The sequence below is a fragment of the Podarcis muralis genome, chromosome 3, assembly GCF_964188315.1.
Source record: "Podarcis muralis chromosome 3, rPodMur119.hap1.1, whole genome shotgun sequence".
Classification (NCBI taxonomy): Eukaryota; Metazoa; Chordata; class Lepidosauria; order Squamata; family Lacertidae; genus Podarcis; species Podarcis muralis.
In genome coordinates, this window is record NC_135657.1 from 51,983,195 (window position 1) to 52,002,646 (window position 19,452).

The window sequence follows — 19,452 nt, forward strand, 5'->3', positions numbered from 1 at the left end:
ATTGCTGTGAAGGAAATGATTTGCATTTATGCAACTCTGTAAAATTCAAATTTAGTCAGCCGAAGGATGGGGGATGGCTGGGGGTGGGGGGAGGTAGCCAACAGCAGTTGGAAGTAAATGGGATGAACAATCTGGATTCAAAAATGAAATTAGCCATGTGCATCAGAAACCAGCTGTTAGTTTCAGACTGAATAAATACAGCCCCAAACAGAGATTCAACATTTTCTAGCCAGTAACTGAGGTATTTGTACAATTCTTTCTCAGAAGTTTTAAAAACTAAATAGTTGGAGATGTGTTTTCTCTCATGGCTCTCTTTGACCATTTGAACCAAATAAAAGCTGGCTGAGGCTTGTTTATTGTTTAAATGATACCCACTTTTAACAGTGATCATTAATAGAATATTGTTAATTACTGTACTTCAAAAGGAATGTTGGAATTATTTTAATGTCATGGTGCTGTTAATAACTTGGAATCATGTGATACTTTGATTTAACAGCCGTCTCAGCATATGGTTTGCAACAATTTCTTAAGTTAAATATATACCCATTCAAAAATAGTATACGTTCTTACATATTTAATGTTACATTTAAAAAACAAAATAGAACTATGGAGACTCTGTGGGTGCAAAAACCAGCAACCCCCAAACCAAACCAAAAACAGACTCAGTGGGTGCTAAACAGAAAAAAGTAAAAAAAAGAAAAAAGTATTCCAATCTGATGCCAAGATCTGTGCATTCAGATTATATATTAGATATATTTGCATAGAATATGTGGAGTCTGAAAGATGGTAGGAAGGCAAGGAAGAATGCAATGCAAGAGACTCACCATTTAGTCCCTTGGAAAGGGCTGAAATTAGACCCAGGTCTGCACTGGGTTGACAACAATTTTTCTACAGGGATGGGGTTGGCGTTATGCTCCTTCTGGCCACACATTTAAAGCATTGAGTCGTGGAGTCTCCTGCTCCATTTAATTTGGATGAATTGGGCAAATTGGGCATCCTCAGGGATCCCTGTTATCACAATGCCTTATATAACGTGGTGGGGAGAATGTAAAAAAAATCCCTGCTGGATCAGGCCAGAGGACAATCTAGTCCAATGTCCTGTTCTCACAGTGGCCAACCAAATTTCTCTTCATGCTTGCTAATTCCCAGCAATTCGCAGGAGTGTACACGCTTGATCCCTTCACTACAAAATGATCCTAGAAAGATGAGTGTGTGAACATATTTTTATTATTTATTGAATTTATATACAGTGGTACCTCGCAAGACGAGTGCCTCGCAAGACAGAAAACTCGCAAGACGAAAGGGTTTTTTGGTTTTTCAGCTGCTTTGCAAGACGATTTTCCCTATGGGCTTGCTTCGCAAGACGGAAACGTCTTGCAAGTTTGTTTCCTTTTTCTTAACACCGTTAATACAGTTGCGACTTGACTTCGAGGAGCAACTCATAGCACGCGGTGTGGTAGCCTTTTTTGAGGTTTTTGAAGACTTTGGTGATTTTTGAAGCTTTTCCAAAACTTTTCCGACACCGTGCTTCGCAAGACGAAAAAAATCGCAAGACGACAAAACTCGCGGAACGAATTAATTTCGTCTTGCAAGGCACCACTGTACCACCCTATACCCGGAGGTATAGGGTGTAGGGTGGTACATACATAGAGGTAACAGAGTCTAAACCTAACGCTTCAACAGGAGACCTTACCTGCACAAGGTCATCTTTGGTTCTGTGATCTTTCACATACTTGCCTGTGTGTCAAGATAGTCTTGTTTAACAGAAGCTGGAATTCTCTACCATTCCATGCTGCACATTATCAACAAAACACAGCGATATTGATGCATCTACAACATACACAGATTTTGTATATGTTAAGAGATTTCTGTTTTGCCCTCATCTCCTTCTGATCCAGTTCTATTTTTTAGCTCCTTTGCATATCCAAGTCAGATATCAATCTTTGCTATCAATTGACTGTGGAATGCTTTCTCTAGGGAGGCTTGACTTGGGCCTATGCTGATGACATTTCGTGTCCAGCCCTTTTTAGTTCCCCAATTCTTTAATACAGACTCCTTTTATCTCCGAGAGGTTCTTATGCTGTTCTTCTTAGATTGTGGCTCCTGCTGCTTTTATGTTTTGAAATGCTTTTTATTGCATGTGTTTTATTTTGTGTTGTAAACTGCCCTAGGAATTGAAGGGTGGACTCTGCATTTCCATAAAAACCCCCAAGTATCAATCTTTTCCTTTTGCAAGTATATGACATCGTATGAAACAAATAAGTGCTGCTTCTGGCTCTAAAGGCAAATAATTTCTTCTTTATTTAAACATGTAGAAAAGACTTTACTTCCATTTCAGTACATTGTATTTAATTAATCCAGTCAATGAAAAGTTAAGTTTGTTAATATAATGATGCTTTCACCCATCATCTGCTATGGACAGGCTGATTTACCTAGGGATGTTAATGTACCAAATTAAATTACTGGCCTCAGGGAGGATTGGTTTTGAACTCTTTAGTTTAAACAATTGAATCAAATTAGTTTCCTTTGCCATTTTAATACTCATTTTAAAATCAACTCCTCCACTCCCAAAGTTTGACAGCTTGGAAATAGCATCCCTATTACATAGAATAATATATAATCTAGTTCAAACTAGAGCTCATTTGAAAGTTAGTGAAAACTTGCAATTTATTAAGGGCTTTTCCTAATAAATAATTGTTTTAATCATCATGAGGTACTGATGAATACAGTGGTACCTCGGGTTAAGAACTTAATTCGTTCTGGAGGTCCGTTCTTAACCCGAAACTGTTCTTAACCTGAGGTACCACTTTAGCAAATGGGGCCTCCCGCTGTGCCACCACCGCTCAATTATTGTTCTCATCCTGAAGCAAAGTTCTTAACCCAAGGTACTATTTCTGGGTTAGCAGAGTCTGTAACCTGAAGCATCTGTAACCTGAAGCGTCTGTAACCCAAGGCACCACTTTAATGCACTGAGGGAGAAACTGAATGTTACACTGTAGAAAGTATGAGAATGGTCTGGTAGCATATTCTCCTTTCTTTACGAAGTGTCCATGGGAAGCATTGCTTTGACATGAGCTCTGGACATACATTTGAGAAGTAAACTTGGGTCTAGAATAGATCATTGGTAATCAACTGTGGGTGGGCAGAGGTTTCAGGGGGAAATGGGCTGGTAGGTGAAGGGTTAAGCATCTCCTTCTCTGCTCCTTTTGTTTAAAACACTCACTCTCATTGATGCCATGCAACTGAGAAGGGGCAGTCTAAGCTTTAAAATGTGGAGCTGCAGTCACCTGTAATTTGTCCCAGAGAGTGGCCAGAGCCTCACCAGACGGTGTGGATGTTTATTGCATTTTCCCATGTCAGGGTAGGGCTTCCCAGTCTGCTCTGAGCAGATAATTGTGGGGGACCTGTTTCCTGCACAAAACCAGGAAAGCTGTAAGTATGGAGTGCTGCAAAAGAGCAATGAAATTTCAGACAAAAACGAATATTACTGTTGCATGTAAACCAGAGTTGTTCTAAATACTGTTTGGGTAGAAATGCGCAGCAGGCATGGTCTTCTGTGAGAGAGTTCCATGAGGGATCTTGTCATATAATTGTCTAGTGATGGAGATTGCCCTCTTTTGTCAGATATTCCTTTAGCCACAAAAGGCTTTAGGAGCTTCCATTGTACTCCAGTATCCCTATGTCTAGGACTGTCACTCCTTTACATCTGTCCACTATGAATATTTTCTCTGTACTTGTGCTATTGGTTTTTAGTGTCTAGTGACCAGGATGGGTGATTGTCTTTTATATGTACTATAAGGCATTGAGTTATAAAAAATCTGTCAAATGGAATGGCTGTGTGCGTTGGGTTAAAATGAATCTGGTGTGTTTAATAACAATCACAGTGGTTCTTTAACGCCAGTCTTATATATGATTATATACCAGACACACAGGGTTAAGTGTCGCAGTCTTCACTCTGAGAGGATGATCCATGATAAAGCAACCATTTATTGTTTTCCCATAAAACACAGACTCCCTCTCTCCCTCATGTGAAAAGAAACACTACCTTGTGCATAGCACGTGTCTGTGCATGCACACACACTTAGCACCAGAGTTTGCATGTAAAAATAAGATTTTTAGTTTTTAATTGGCCATTGCTGTATTTGCACATTTTAGCAGAGTGCCAGTACTATAAAATATTAATGGAAAACTCCATGAAAATCCTATAGTGCCTGATTGAATGAGGAAAGACAAGGTTGTAAGGTTGATACTGCAGCAGTTCTAGTGATTGCTGGTGCTATGCCATAATTGCAATTTTCTGCATTAATACCACTTCAGAGTTGGTGTTGTGTTTGAGGCAGATTTATTTTCACCTCCTTTTGCCCCTGAAAACAAAGAGAGATAATCTCAATCAAGGCTGTTTGTGAAAAATTAGTCCTAACGATTCTCAGGGAACAGGGGCTGCTAATGTTAGATTAGGATTTGTGCAGCTTCCACGGCATAGTACATTCATGTTATTTTAATTTATTCTGATTGCTCTTGTACTCATTGCTGGAAATATTGCTCTCTACAGAAGCCCAATAACGTGGCTACAGAAGTGTGAGATTGCTACCAGTCCATCTGCATAAAGCAGCAGATGGGTCGCTGGAAATGTCCATTTACTCCCTTCTCAAAGACCTGAGTGTGCCTCCTGTAGTGCTCTCACCATCTAGCAGCTATGCTGTGAGAAAGACAATTGACACGTTATTCCGGATCTCTGCACAGGTCCTGCTTGTTTGCAGGCTTCATCTACCTCTATTCCAGACATATTTCTGCTGTGTTAAGTTTAATGCTTGTGATTTCTTTTTAATAGTATTCATGAAAGAGACTGATGGCGCTGGGGCTTGAGCTTAGCCCAGTGGTAGCCCAGTGTTTTTGTGTAGGATTTTACGACGTACAGTAAATTGGAAATATGCCATAATTCACATATACACCACTCTTATCTTGCACATTATTTTTTTGTCAGAATTCTGCGGCTTATTGACAGTGTCAATAAAACAGTGGTGTTCTGATGGGATAGAAACTACTCAGAAAAAAGAAATAAGAGCATAGATGTAATATGTACACTATTGACTTAACAAATTCATGGTGCAATCCTATTGTTTACTCAAAAGTAAGTCCTGCTGTGTTCCTAGTAAATTTGTTTAGGATTGCAGCCTAACTTGAGGGAACAAAAATGGAGAGTATTTTCTATGCAAGGATGTCGTGAACATCCATAATACTACCCTTATTGCATGACAAATACTTTTTTAATTCTAAAAGACTGCAATTAATAGTTTTTTTTGTTTTTAAAAAAATTGTGGTTCCCAAATAAAATGAACACAGTTGCCCCTCCTCATGCCCTCTTTTTATTCCACTGTTCGCTCAACTTAATGGCACCAGTAAATGTAGTTTACACCTTAAGCTACAGGTAAATTAATTACAGTAACTCTGAGCCAGCTCACAACAAGAGCTTACCAGTCATATATTTAATGCTATCACGTTTTAAATTAGTCCAATAAATTGAAAAACCTGTAACTTGTCAACTTTTCTGTTTCATTCTGTGTCTAATGTTGAAAGATTGCCTTTTCATTAAGGAAGCAGTAAATTAACATTTGATAGCCTGACAGCTTTCAGTGCACACAAATGTGATTCTAGCATATTTTGGTGTGCTGAATTAACAGGGCCTGCCTCAGGATTTTGGTTGTCCAAAAGCAAGAATACAATCTTAATCAGCAAAAGGCTAAGCCAGTGGGGCAGGCAAACTAAGATAGTGCCGCTGCCCCCCCCCCCGCCAGCATGACTTGTGAGATCAAACTTAAAGGTAAAGGTAAAGGTACCCCTGCCCGTACGGGCCAGTCTTGACAGACTCTAGGGTTGTGCACCCATCTCACTCAAGAGGCCGGGGGCCAGCGCTGTCCGGAGACACTTCCGGGTCACGTGGCCAGCGTGACATCGCTGCTCTGGCGAGCCAGAGCTGCACACGGAAACGCCATTTACCTTCCCGCTAGTAAGCAGTCCCTATTTATCTACTTTCACCCAGGGTGCTTTCGAACTGCTAGGTTGGCAGGCGCTGGGACCGAGCAACGGGAGCACACCCCGCCGTGGGGATTCGAACCGCCGACCTTTCGATCGGCAAGCCCTAGGCGCTGAGGCTTTTACCCACAGCGCCACCCGCGCGCCCCGAGATCAAACTTAGCTGCATGCAAAATTATTGATTTTAATTTTTAAAAATTCATCTCCAAACTCTTACCATGGTGTAATAAGCAGCCAGCTTCACCAGTGTCCATTATAGTACTGCCCTGAGCCAGAGCCTTGTATGGCTTTGTCCAGCTCCTTTGGGCATCCCCATTGGGCCACTTTGCATCTCAGCCAACAATCCATGCACTACCAAAAACAACATAGAGTGTAATTCTGTAAGTTAGTTCACCACTGTGTCCATCCAAAAGGAAGATGGAACTGGCCACTGTCATTCATGTCCTCTTTACCTCCAGGTTGGACTGCTATGTAGGGCTACTCTTGAAGACCACCCAGAAACCTCAGTTGGTCCAAAATGTTGCTTTCAGATTGGTAGCAAGGCCTGGCAGTGTGGGTGGCTTTTTTCAGCCGGAATTCACTGAAACTGAGTTCTGGCACCTCTTTGGTGCTTTCTAGCACCTCTTTAGTTTGGGGCTGTGCGCCAGTGGGCGGCATGGCGCTTGGGACTGCGTAATGCGACAATCGGGTTGTTGTGGCAGTTGGGTTGGCCTTTTAAACTGTGTGTGGAAGGGGGTATTTTTATTGTTTGTTATTATGCTAGATCTTTTTGTGCATTTTTTAATGTTGTAAACCACTCTGTGATCTTTGGATAAAGGGCAGTATAGAAATTTAATAAACAACAACAGCTGGCAGGTATAAAGAACAAGAATGTATTTCATCGTTCTGTTTAATAAGTTTCTTAAATAGTTGTCTACTTTAATTCCAGTAAATTTGGGGCACTATAATTCTCTCTGTCTTGATATTACGACAAATTAAGACTTTGGCTTTTCTTTCTTACAAACAGGTGCTGCTAACTACAACAGGTTTTATGTTTTCTGCAAAAGTTTCTGCCAAGCTGTGAAACCTGGAAAGCTTCGGGTCCGCTGCAAAACTTGCAAACAAGGGACACTGACTCTGGCAAGGGTAGGCAAGCATTTGTATATTTTTCAAAAGCATATGGAGAACTTTGAAGTGATTGGCTAGTAAATATTGTGAAGAAACTCTGAATTTGGTGGCATATAACATTTTGTCTATCATTTGTCTATTTATAAGATCCTTCCTAGGGAGGTCCTCCTGGTGCCTTTGTTTTTAGTGTTCATTAGCGAGCAAAACTCTTTCTAAACTCTTTCTTGTGCTCTTGTCCGATTCAGTTAGCTTGTTCAGCTCTGGTTGATGATTGTTCAGTTTCTCATATTTTGTTTCCAGTCTTTGTGATGAGTTTTATTTCCTTTTATTGCTTCTACGTTGTGATTTGGACTGTTGTTGTTTTATTGTAAGCTCTTCTAACCATTTCTTGGTAGGGGGTATAAAACAATATTTTAATGACAACAGCTCTTGTGGAGGTGGTGCTTCCAAGAAAATATAAAGGGATTTGTGATCATATAGCATACAATAGCATCTGGGCAGGCAAGGGGGAAGGGGGCTATAAATATTTTAATAAGGACACCTCGGTGGGTTGTTCTTCCATGAAAACACAAAGAAATTTGTGATCATGCAATATGCCACAGAATCCTGGAAAACAATTAAAGTTTGAGGGTAGGTTGTATATAAGTTACAAACCAGTAATTTTAATTAGATGTTTAAATGATAAAAGTTCTTTTCTTCCACACCTATTCCAAAAATAAATCTCACTACAATGGAATATGTGTCACAATAATGAAGAAATAGATCCTCTGAGTATGTGCACAGAGTGTATTTCCATCACCATTAAATCAACTCTAAATTTTACAACTTTCCCCTGCAGAACTGGGTTTGGGAAGCAGGGGAGTTAGTAGGCTCAAGCCTTGGCATCATTTTTCAAAATTAAGCACCACAGTGTTTTCAGAAACAATAAACATCAAAAATTTATTTAAGGCATTTTAATAGGGCTCAGCCTGATTTATGGCACACAGGTGAAGATCACCAGTGAAAAAAACCATACCCATTCTTAAGCAGAATTCAAGAACACTGCTCCTCTTCAGCCAGACCAGCTATTTGGATTTTTTGAAGACTTATTTCTGCTTGAGGAGAAAAGAGAAAACTATGTACGTGTTCATTGCAACCAGACATGGATGCCAGCAGTTTTGTAAGCAAAAGTTAGTGGTCCGAAGCACAAAAGCCTCTCAAGATCTGCTAAGAGACTTCTTTTTCGCCAAATATTCTTATATTTTCTCCTTGTCATTTTCAACCTGTTTCCAATCTTTTGCTCTTTGGGAGAGGAATGCAGCTGCCCTGCTCACTACTCCAGCAAAGGAAAAGGGACTGGAAATCAAAATGCCTTCATTTGAAAATATTTTAGGGCACCTTTCTAAGTACAGTACAGCTCATCCAAGGTGGCTCACATAATAAAAATTCAATGCAATATCTACAATGCAAGTTATAAAACAGGACATGTTTGTTTTTCTAGCACAAGGAATAATATGTCACATTCCCCTCTGAATTAACAGAACTAGAATTGCTAAAGCTCACAAACGCAGCAGGTGGGATTCAACCGCCGAGTCACATCAGTGGAAGCTTTGCGCAAGCGCCTCTGCCTGCTCAACCCCTCCTTCTCCCTGAAATTGGCTGTTGTAGGAGAATCCCTAGAACAGCGTGTAAGGAGAAAGGAGAGGGGATCATTCTGTCCAATGAGCTGCAATGCTTGCACAGACAGAGAGATTGTAACAGCGCAAGGTTGAATTCCAACTCAGAGGCCAAAATTCAGTTCTGTACATAAAAGTAAAACTGAAAGATGCAGTCTACATTGATTTTCTGTTTCTCTCATAGCTTTCATTGACTGTTTCAACTTTTGTGTATGTTTTGGTAATTAGAGGTTTCCACAACATCTAATACATCTATAGATTTACTGCAATCCTTTGTTATTGGCCTGTTTTCATGCCTAAAACCATCTGCTCAGCAGTTTTGCAATTTGAGTATTGGCTTGGCTTACTTTGAAATTGGCATTTGATTTCTTTTTCTTTTTCGTATCGACAGTGAAGCTGATTATTCCTAAACTCTACATGTAAATATTTCCTCATAAGAAAGGGACCTTTAAAGCAGAGATGGAGGCAAATTTTATCTGGTCTTCATTTCTAAGCTAGTTTGTCTGATCTACATGTCCCAGAATAATACTCAGATCAGAATATAATTTTGGATTTCATGTTCCATTAGTTTTATGATATAGTTCTTGACTCAAAACATATACTAAAACATATTTTACAATGTGTATTTTAGGCTAAAGTATGCTTACAGTGTGTACAATAAAATAAAATGAGAATTTAAGTACACGTTTCATTATTATTATTATTATTATTATTATAAAAAAATGTTGACAGATTAATGTGGAAACTGGGTGAAATGATCTTATGAGAACATATGAAACTGGTACAGAAGGCAGCCTTCTCCAACCTGGCGCCCTCCAGATGTTTTGGGCTTTGACCTGCCTGTGGTGGCTGGGGCTGACGGGAGTTAGAGTCCAAAACATCTGGAGGGTGCCAAGTCAAGAAGGGATCTAGGGAGGATACATGAAAGCACAAATTGGTTGGTTTAACGTCTGCCCTGCCCCCTTGTTAAAGTGGCCTTTGGGGCAGAGCTCCTGTTCCCCACCCCTATACAATGGCAAGCCCAGAATGCCATACTCAGCTGAGTGCAGCACCTTCTTAACTGATGTTGCAGATAGTACCTTTTAAGAGCAGTGTGATGGAGGCTGTGTTGCACATGGGGTATACAATTCATTTCACTATCATCCCTGGTTCAATAAAGATTGGCAGGTTTTTGCACTACAGTCATACCTCGGGTTAAATATGCTTCAAGTTGAGCGCGTTCGAGTTGCGCTCCGTGGCAACCCAGAAGTAACGGAGCGTGTTACTTCCGGGTTTCGCCGCGCATGCGCAGGCACTAAAAATGATGTCATGCGCATGCGCAGAAGCGGCGAAAAGCGACACGCATGTGCGCAGACGTGCCGTCGCTAGTTACATTTGCTTCTGGATGCGAATGAGGCTCCAGAATGGATCCCATTCGCATCCCGAGGTACCACTGTACATGAAAAACCTGCTGGACCTGTTTGACCAGACACAATAACAGGATCTTACTTATTTGCGCCATCTTTGCCTCAAGTTTTCCTTCTTTTCTTTTTCTTTTTCTTTTTCTGGTAAGCAACATATAACACTTTCTGTGTTTTTAGCTTTTACTACTTTATCTGTAAGCCACCTTGAGTCGCAGTCTGGGGAAAAGGTGGGGTATAAATAAACATGGTAACAAGAACAACAAAACCCCTCCAGTGTCTTGTGCTCACCTTCATGTATGTCACCACAGTACACATTTCTTGTTTCATAGGTAACATGGCAGAACATAAGCCAGCATTTGTTTCAATTATGCTCTTTTATTGGCATGAAAGTAAAACCTGTGTAAAATCCACATAAAATGTTGGGCAGCATTAACTTTCTTAGGCAACTTAATCCCTTTTGGGCCGGTAAGCTGGGAACAGACAACTTAATTGAATTGAACTTCACAAACACACTCTTTTTCCGGCAGGAAGACTGACATTTTAAACATTCATAAGTAACCTTACTTTAAAACCCTCTTTAACTGTCATGCCTATTTGCATATTATTATTTTAAAATATGTTAGGAATGAATTTAGCATTTACAGAATGAGAGGAAAGCTAAAGAATCTCTTTTTTATACAAGAAAATTATTGATGACTTGAAGGCTGAATTTTATGAGTATTTCATGACTTACTGCTGTATGAGAGATTTGTTTGGAACTGGGTTTCATGATCAGGAAGCATCACTAGCAGTGCAAAGAAAGAGGCACATTAAGAGTCCTGGATTATACCAAGAAATATTGATAGCTCAAGTCTTGCCAAGAGTATCCTCAGACATGCAAAGTTAGTCCAGAAGCAGTAAGTGCAAGTGAGTTTTCCTTCTGGCTTTCAAACGTATTCTTACAACGTTAAAAACTGTAAAATCATTGTGGCTGGTTTGTGCATTGTGCGCATTGTGTGCTGCTCATGTAATGTGTGCTGATGCTTGTTGGTATAAAGGCTGCTTGGTATGGAAAGGCCACTAGGTCCCCCCTTGTGCTCCTTGCCCTCCCTGTCTATCTTGTATATTTGTAAAACAAACAAACAAAAATTCCTTCCAGTAGCACCTTAGAGACCAGCTAAGTTTGTTATTGGTATGAGCTTTTGTGTGCATGCACACTTCTTCAGATACACTGAAACAGAAGTCACCAGACCCTTAATATAGTGAGAGGGTGGGGAGGGGTATTACTCAGAAGGTGGTGGGAATGGGTGATTGGCTGATAGGTGTGGTAAACCTGTTGATGACTGTTAACGACTGCAATTGGTCTTCTAGGAAAAAGCAAGGGGTGAGATTGGTAAAAATAGCTTTATCATGTATAATGAGATAAGAATCAAATGTCTCTATTCAGACCAGGTCTCTCCATGGTTTTAAGTTTGGTAATAAGTTGCAATTCAGCAACTTCTCTTTCCAGTCTTATTTCTGAAATTCTTTTGTAATATGACAGCTACTTTGAGATCTTGTATAGAATGTCCTGGGAGATTGAAGTGTTCTTCTACTGGTTTCTCTGTCTTGTGATTCCTGATGTCAGATTTATATCCATTTATCCTTTGGCGTAGGGTTTGGCCTGTTTCTCCAATAAGAGGGCTGAAGGGCACTGTTGGCATTTGATGGCATACAGAATGTTAGTAGATAAGCAATTAAATAGTCCTGAGGTGGTATGTTTGATCGGGCCACTAATGGTGTTGTCCAGGTGTATGTGGCAGTAAAGCTGGCATCTGGGTTTATTGCAGGGTCTGGTACCAGTGTCCATGTTAAGTATGGTTTTTGTATTATTGTGGGTGAGGAGTTGTTTAAGATTGGGTGGCTTGATAAACTTAAAAAAGGATTAAACTCTTTAAAAAAATTCAACACCATAAAACTCAATGCAAAGCAAAATTTGCAAAATTGAAAATTTCCCTGCAAAGCTTGACTGAATTGTGTGTTAATGCTAGGTAGAACTCCTAAAGCTGCTCATATGCTCTTTTCCAAGCCATGCAGTTGTAAATCTATACCTGACTTGCAGGTGGGTGGGAGGTTGTGATCTAAAGGCAGTTGAGCATTGTACTAGTCACAACGCTGGTGTGTAAAAAGCAGAGGCATACATGTTGTTTCATAAGTAAAAAAAAAAACCTCAACAATCTACAGTTGGGTAATACCTTTTTAGGATCAACCAAAATGTCACAAAAGTGTGGCAAACTATTGGGTTTTCTAAAACTCTTCATCTGGCAAGATGTTACACATAGCAAGGGGTGAGGGAGATGGGGTGTGTGTGTGGGAAGCAGTCAAATAGAAAAAAATAGGTTGACGTAGCCATTAGGTCAGTTGTGTGTTCAGTTCCAAATTAGAGACTGCAGGTTGAATAAGTTCCTACCAAGTGCTACATATAAAGGTAAAGGGACCCCTGACCATTAGGTCCAATCGCAAATGACTCTGGGGTTGCGGCGCTCATCTCGCTTTATTGGCTGAGGGAGCCGGCGTACAGCTTCCGGGTCATGTGGCCAGCATGACTAAGCCGCTTCTGGTGAAACCAGAGCAGTGCACGGAAACACCGTTTACCTTCCCTCCAGAGCGGTACCTATTTATCTACTTGCACTTTGACTTGCTTTCAAACTGCTAGGTTGGCAGGAGCAGGGACTGAGCAATGGGAGCTAACCCTGTCGTGGGGATTCAAACCGCCGACCTTCTGATCGGCAAGCCCTAGGCTCTGTGGTTTAGACCCAGCGCCACCAGTGCTACATATAGCAGTGCCTAAATCCATTCTGACATTCGTTCAAATTTCCATCTGATATTTTCCATTCTTCTGCAACTGGTTTATCGTCATTCTTCCATTTTGCCACCCACTGGTGCAGAAATATACATTTTTTTTACATATATTGTAATGCAACAGACATGCATATCTCTGCCACCAACAAATATAACAGATAGTTCGATGTAATGTGTGCTTGTTAAACTGCAACAAATATTTGTGATAGGGCTAGAATCTTCTATTTGTGTTGATATGTTGTCTTGATTTTATAGGCTTGTGCCCTTTGGAGTCATAATTGCGCCAAAACAATTGCTAGCTAGCAGCATGATTGTTTAGCCAAATAGTTTTTCTTAACTCAAATACAGCACCAATTTGCTTTAAGAGATTTGGGGTGAGGGAAGGAATTAAACCAGAGAAGCTTATTTGTTTCAGATTTGAAAGTTTTCACATCTTTCATCAACTTGATAGAAAACGATCATTTAAGCTGCTCCTCAACATGACTTAGCCTGTGCTTATAGACTTTTCACACTTCCTTTTCAACAACACACACTGATTTGTTTCTATATAACACTACGAATTGCAACGCCATAAACACATAGATTGGGAAAAGCTGACTTGCCTTTCACTACCATTAAAATGTGACAAGCATCAGTAGGAATAGACTAAAGTCTTCTCAGGCATAAGTGTGCCTGTGTGAGCAGCATTGACAAGTTGTTTTGCATATGATATAGCAGCAAGGGTTAAATGTAAAATGAAAATGGAAGAATGTTGGACAAGAAATCCTGGGTGCTGCAGAGCAGGATATTTTGTTTGTAAAGGCTGTTGGTAAAGATGCAGACCTAGGTTATCAAACTAACTGTGGGGAAGGACATAGGGATTTGATTAGCCACTGTGGGAAACAGGAACATGGATTAGATAGGCCTTTGGACTTTTATCAGCAGGACTCTTCTTGTGTTTTTATGTTCCTGGAGGGAACCTGCAGGACTATGGTGGCAATGCCAAGAGTGATGGAAGTTTTGAAAGAGTAATAGGGCAGTTGCAGTATAACAAGTAACGAGTTTGAGAGGAGAGCAAGTCCTCCAAGACACTTGCTCTCTCATTTTACCCCCCCCCCCCAGATCTGAAGTACTAACTTTGTAAGTACAGTGGTACCTTGGGTTAAGAACTTAATTCGTTCCAGAGGTCCGTTCTTAACCTGAAACTGTTCTTAACCTGAGGTACCACTTTAGCTAATGGGGCCTCCCACTTCCACCGCACCACCGCCGGCGCGATTTCTGTTCTCATCCTGAAGCAAAGTTCTTAACCCAAGGTACTATTTCTGGGTTAGCGGAATTTGTAACCTGAAGTGTCTGTAACCCGAGGTACCACTGTAACAACTTGAGGAAGTAACTGATTAATTCACAGTTCCAGTCAATGCCTGATGTAGATTCTCTCGGTCTTTCTCTCTCATAAGTGTAGAACTTAGTACCATCCTATGTTAAAAAAAAAAAAAAAAGGTAAAGGACCCCTGGACAGTTAAGTCCAGGAGATTTGGAACATACAAAAGGAACAATTTGTTCACATAGCACATAGTTAAGCAGTTGAATTTGCTACTGCAAGATGCACTGATTGCCAACATGGATGGCTTTAAAAGGGAGCTAAACAAATTCATGGAGGATAAGACTGTCAGTGGCTACTAGTCACAATGGCTATGTTCTACCACTGTTGGAAGCAGTATACCAGATGTGTTCTCCTCCCAGAAAATGTAATACAAAAATTAACAATGACTTAGTTTGTTTCTAAGGTCAGAGAGCTCTTCCTCTGTAGTGGAAAGCCACCAAGAACACCTGTGTGCCCTCAGTGCATTGCTACTGTCTGTTACTGTTTCTCTTCATCTTAAAAGCTGCAGTAAAACACAGGACTCAGCTATACAGCTGCAAATAGAACGTTTTAAATGTGTTGTAAAGTGCAATATACAAATGTGACACTAGATGGCGATGGTGAGCTATGGCAAATTCACTTTTAAAAAAGCATTTTCACAGCATTTTTTATATGTGTGTAGATTCCACCACAGTCTCTAAAGTGTTTATGCTTAAGTGAAGTTTACATTTGTTGAGTGGTTATGAAGACCACAGTAATGGTGTCTTTATTCAGTTTGTAGAAACCAAAAAATATGAATTCACACAACCAAGTTTTGACTATAATGCAACAATTTTAGTCCAGGTGAACTCAGTGAAAGTTACATATGAGTAAACTAGCACCACAAAGGCCTGCCTATTTATCTATACACTCAAAACACATGGCTCTTAAAATGTAAATGAAGCACTTTTTATGTACAATAAATCTTGCAGAGTAAACCATTCAAAAATTACTCAGAAGGGAAATCATTTTTTTAAGCAAGAGTTGTACATTTTTGCTTGTAATTCATTAAGTGAGTTGGGTGAGCAAGTCCTATGAATGATTTATCATATGAGGCAGCTGAGTGTAACACTTGGGTGTGAACAAAATTATATACTTAAAAATGTTTCAAAATTTGGACAAATACCAGTTCTTTCAGGCAAAGAGAGAGGGGAGAAAAATGCATTTAGTATTTCACCAGATCATAACATACTGTGAAGCAAACCTTTATTGGAAGGAGCTTGGAGCAAGTTTCTCTATGCTAGGTGAGAACTGTCAAAATGGAAGAGGAGAAAAATTAAAGTAGCTAATTTACTTGCAGAATAATTTTTCCAGAAGCAAATAACATTTTGGATCCAGATGACTGGCTATATAAATAAAATATTTTTTTAATAAATGCACAGCCAAGAACAATGATGTGTTGCCTTTTTCTCGTGACTGTCTGAAGAGCGTGCTACCAATGTTTAAGATCATAGTTCCTAAGCTCACCAGTTTCACTGATAGTTAACTTCTAAAGGAATACTTCGTTCTATTCTGAGGGAGGAAATAAGTAGCATTTGTATTTTTTTACTGTAAGTTAGTGTGCTGAGTGCTCAAAACGCCAGCCAAAAATCTGCAGCCACCATCTTCTGCTGGAGTCTAGGGTTACTAGACTCGTGCCTTTAGTGGCTACCTTTAATATACAGAAAAGTAGCATATTGTGCTTTCCCCATCATTTACTCTCCATGCTAAGCTAAGTTTCACTTCTCTGGTTATAGGGACTTGTCAGGGTTGACCATATCATGAGCCATTTGAAGGCTGTCTGCCTCTTTATGATAGATGCAGTCAACCCCAGCCACTGATATGGCCTGTCCTCTCCTGTTTCCTTCAGAAGCCATTCCGGGATACCAATGAGAGGCTTACCCACAAGGCAGCATCAGGGAGCTCATGAGCCAGCTGAAGGGCTCACAGAGGCAATGGGTTTAATAACCCTGGACAACCTGAGAGAGGGGAGCGTACATGAAGTTTCACCAAAGAAGGATAAGGTTGTGAATGGCAACTAGTCTTGGCTGTGCTCTACCTCTACTATGGGAGGCAGTAGGAATACCAGTTACAGGGAATAAGAAATGTGGAGAGTGCTGTTGCACTCTGGTCCTGCTTTCCATAGACATTTTGTTGGCCACTGTGAGAACAGGATGCTAGGCTAGTTGAATCTTTGGTCTGATCCAGCAGGACTCTGATTATGTTCTTATGCAAGCCTCTGGGTCATCTGAAGATACCATGAAGGAGTCACCCCCAGAATCTAAAGATGACATTGAAAGATCTGCATCCTCAGGCTGGTATAGAAGAGAGCTGATGCCCCTCCCAGTCAGATGGCCTGTGAGTCATCTGAAAGTGAGCCTTGTACGTATCTCTGTTTAATAACCCAAGTCTGAATACTGCCAAAGTTGTTTCTTTAGAAAGTTTACTTATGACAGTTGCTGCTGAGGTTCATATGTCCCTGGGCAAACTAATCGCCTAATTTGTTTGCTTCATTAAAGTAAAGACAGATTGATGTTTCATTGGCAATATTCCCTAGATGGTTCTGGACACTGAAAATCTATTATGTAATGGGGAAAAGGGGAACCAGCATTTTAATTATGAATGTAATTGCATTATAGAACAGGAGGTGGTCTATGTTTTAAGTAACAGTGGGGCTAAAATTAAAAATAAGCACACTGTTTACTTAAAGAGCAGTTTGCATTAATTCCAGTTAATCAGTGCAAAAGCATATGAGCATCTCTGTTGTCATGTGTTGCTGGCCTTAGGCAAATAGCCAGTCATTTTGAGAGGTTTTTGAAAGGTTGTTTTGCTTGATGATTGCCGGGGCCTGAGGGACAATCTAGCCTGAGATGGAAAAACCCAGTAAATTGCATAGCATAGTTGTTTGGAAGGGATGAATCATGTTTCATTTTAAAATCCTCTTTTAGAAGCTTCACCCACACAGAGGTATTGATATGAAACTAGAGCTCTCAGTTTCACCTGGGGCTGATTTAATAAGTTTGTATGGGACAAAGTGTGGGTCCAGACAAATTAAACTTAGAACTTTTAGAACTTTTGGTTCTGTAAGTTAATGAATGAATACATATGCTTAGGACAGAGGTTCTCCAAAGACATTGGGGGTGGGGTGGGGTAACTAATACAAATGCAGCTCAAACCAGAAGCCATTAGAGCCACTCAGAGTGATTCATAGGGTTATCTTTCAGTCATAGTACCTGTAAAGCACCTGCCATGATTCTGGCTTTGGAATTACGAACCTCTTTCCTGTATCATTCGCCATTCTGGGTAGAATCATCTCCAATATAATCTTGTATTAGTTATTAACTTTATTTCCCAAATTAATTTCATAATCATCTTTCTTATTCAGCTGTAACTTGCCAATTTTTACAATTTGTTGTAGTAAATAACCTGCAATTCATTATTTTTATTTTCTAGCAGCCTATATGCTTTAAAATTTTACAGATTTTGTTATGTACATAGAAGTGATGTGTGTGTATAGGTTGGGGAGGGAATAATGGCAAAGACACAAGGGGCCTGCCATTAGGTATCCTAATGAACACACAAAGGTCAGGAGTGGAGCCTGAGGTTGCAGTGATGCCCAAATGACTTATGTTAAACTTTAACCTGATTCTGATGGTCCAGCTTTTGGCTATTTACGTATTGCAGCATTGAGCTGAGTGATACAGAATGTGCACACTGTGCCACCACCGTTGGGGGCCATGGGGATGCTTGCTGTTCACACACTCAGAAGGGAACGTTGAGCTTCTGTTCCAGTTGTATGAACACGACACGCCAAGGGCCCTCACCAGGGGCCAATCATATTGGACCTGAGAGGACAGGCACAGGTGGAGACCTGGCAGAAGCCAGCTGCACCTCCTCCCTATAAAAGGGAATGGTGCCCAGCCTCTGGCCCTTCTTCAAGCCGGATTTCCTACCACCAGTCATTCTGCCCTGGAGTGAGAGGGTTACAACATGCATGGACCTTGCTATGGAATACTCAGTCACTATATTCAGGACCATATTCCCTCCAGACTAATTGGCCTGCCTGTAGGTTTTCACCTGCCTTATAGCAATAGTCACAATTGGTGGTTGAGACATTGGTTCTGGATCTTAACATTAGGGTACCCAGTTAAAGGGGTCTAGGAAGGGGTATTGCTGTCCAGAAGCCCATGTGGGGACAGATGGGCCATAGCACCCCCTTGGAGAGATGGCCCTGGAGGGAGCATCACATTCAATGTATGTTGGTGGGGGTGACCTTTAGTCTAGTGTTGACTATCCATTGTCAACCAGCAGGCGGGTTGGTTGATCTCGGATACATACCCAATGCTTTCGCCAAAACTGGTTTACATCTGTATTCAATAAAGCTGTGGCCTATTTCATCCTAATACCGTTGTTCAGTGTCTAATTTAACATGATTCGTCCCCTGCTCCAGACGGCGCGCTTCTCGCAATTAGGCACACAATGAGCTGTTTGGGTTAGAAAAACTAGCGATAAATAAATGAAAGCAGCTTCAGTGTGGTGCCCTTGAAATAGGTAAGTTTTTCTCTTACCTTGAATTTGCTTGTAACTTTTGACCTCATGATAGTTTCTCACAAGCATTCACAAATACTCGGTGTTACAGCAATGTAGACCTGTTGTACCCTGTTTGTACAGTCAAGCTAATTAAAAGGAATCCAAGAAAATAATTGCTTCAGTTATGTCCAGAAATGGCCAAGGCTCCAAGCAGTTCATTTGCGTTGCTGTTTCTTGAAACAGCAAAGAACCAAAAAACTGGTTCTTGACTTTTTCAGTCCCTGGGTATAGAATAGAATACTTTCCCACGTATTATCAGGTATATTAGCATCAACTTTATTTAATAAATTAAAATTTAAGGCCACAATTCTGAAAACAACTTATAACCTTTCCCTCCTCCTTGCCCTTCTTGTATTGAAGTTAGTGACATAGTGACAGGAAAAAAGTAACATTTGTGGTAGCTCTTGTCCATTTTTGTGTCCTCAGGCTAGAAACCTTGATATTTGTGGGCACCCATCTGTCTCAGGAGACTATGGAAGAGTCC

General features: G+C 40.5%; 1 protein-coding gene across 3 annotated transcripts in view; it reads left to right on the top strand.

Annotated features, from left to right (window-relative positions):
• The window catches only part of PRKN (parkin RBR E3 ubiquitin protein ligase), a 606,555-nt gene that overhangs the window by 202,410 nt on the left and 384,693 nt on the right, over positions 1-19,452 (top strand). For all 3 annotated transcript variants that reach the window (XM_077925847.1, XM_077925845.1, XM_077925846.1), the window contains exon 4: positions 7,040-7,158. In XM_077925847.1, coding sequence (XP_077781973.1) covers positions 7,040-7,158 — 119 coding nt within the window. The remainder of the gene's footprint in view (positions 1-7,039; positions 7,159-19,452) is intronic.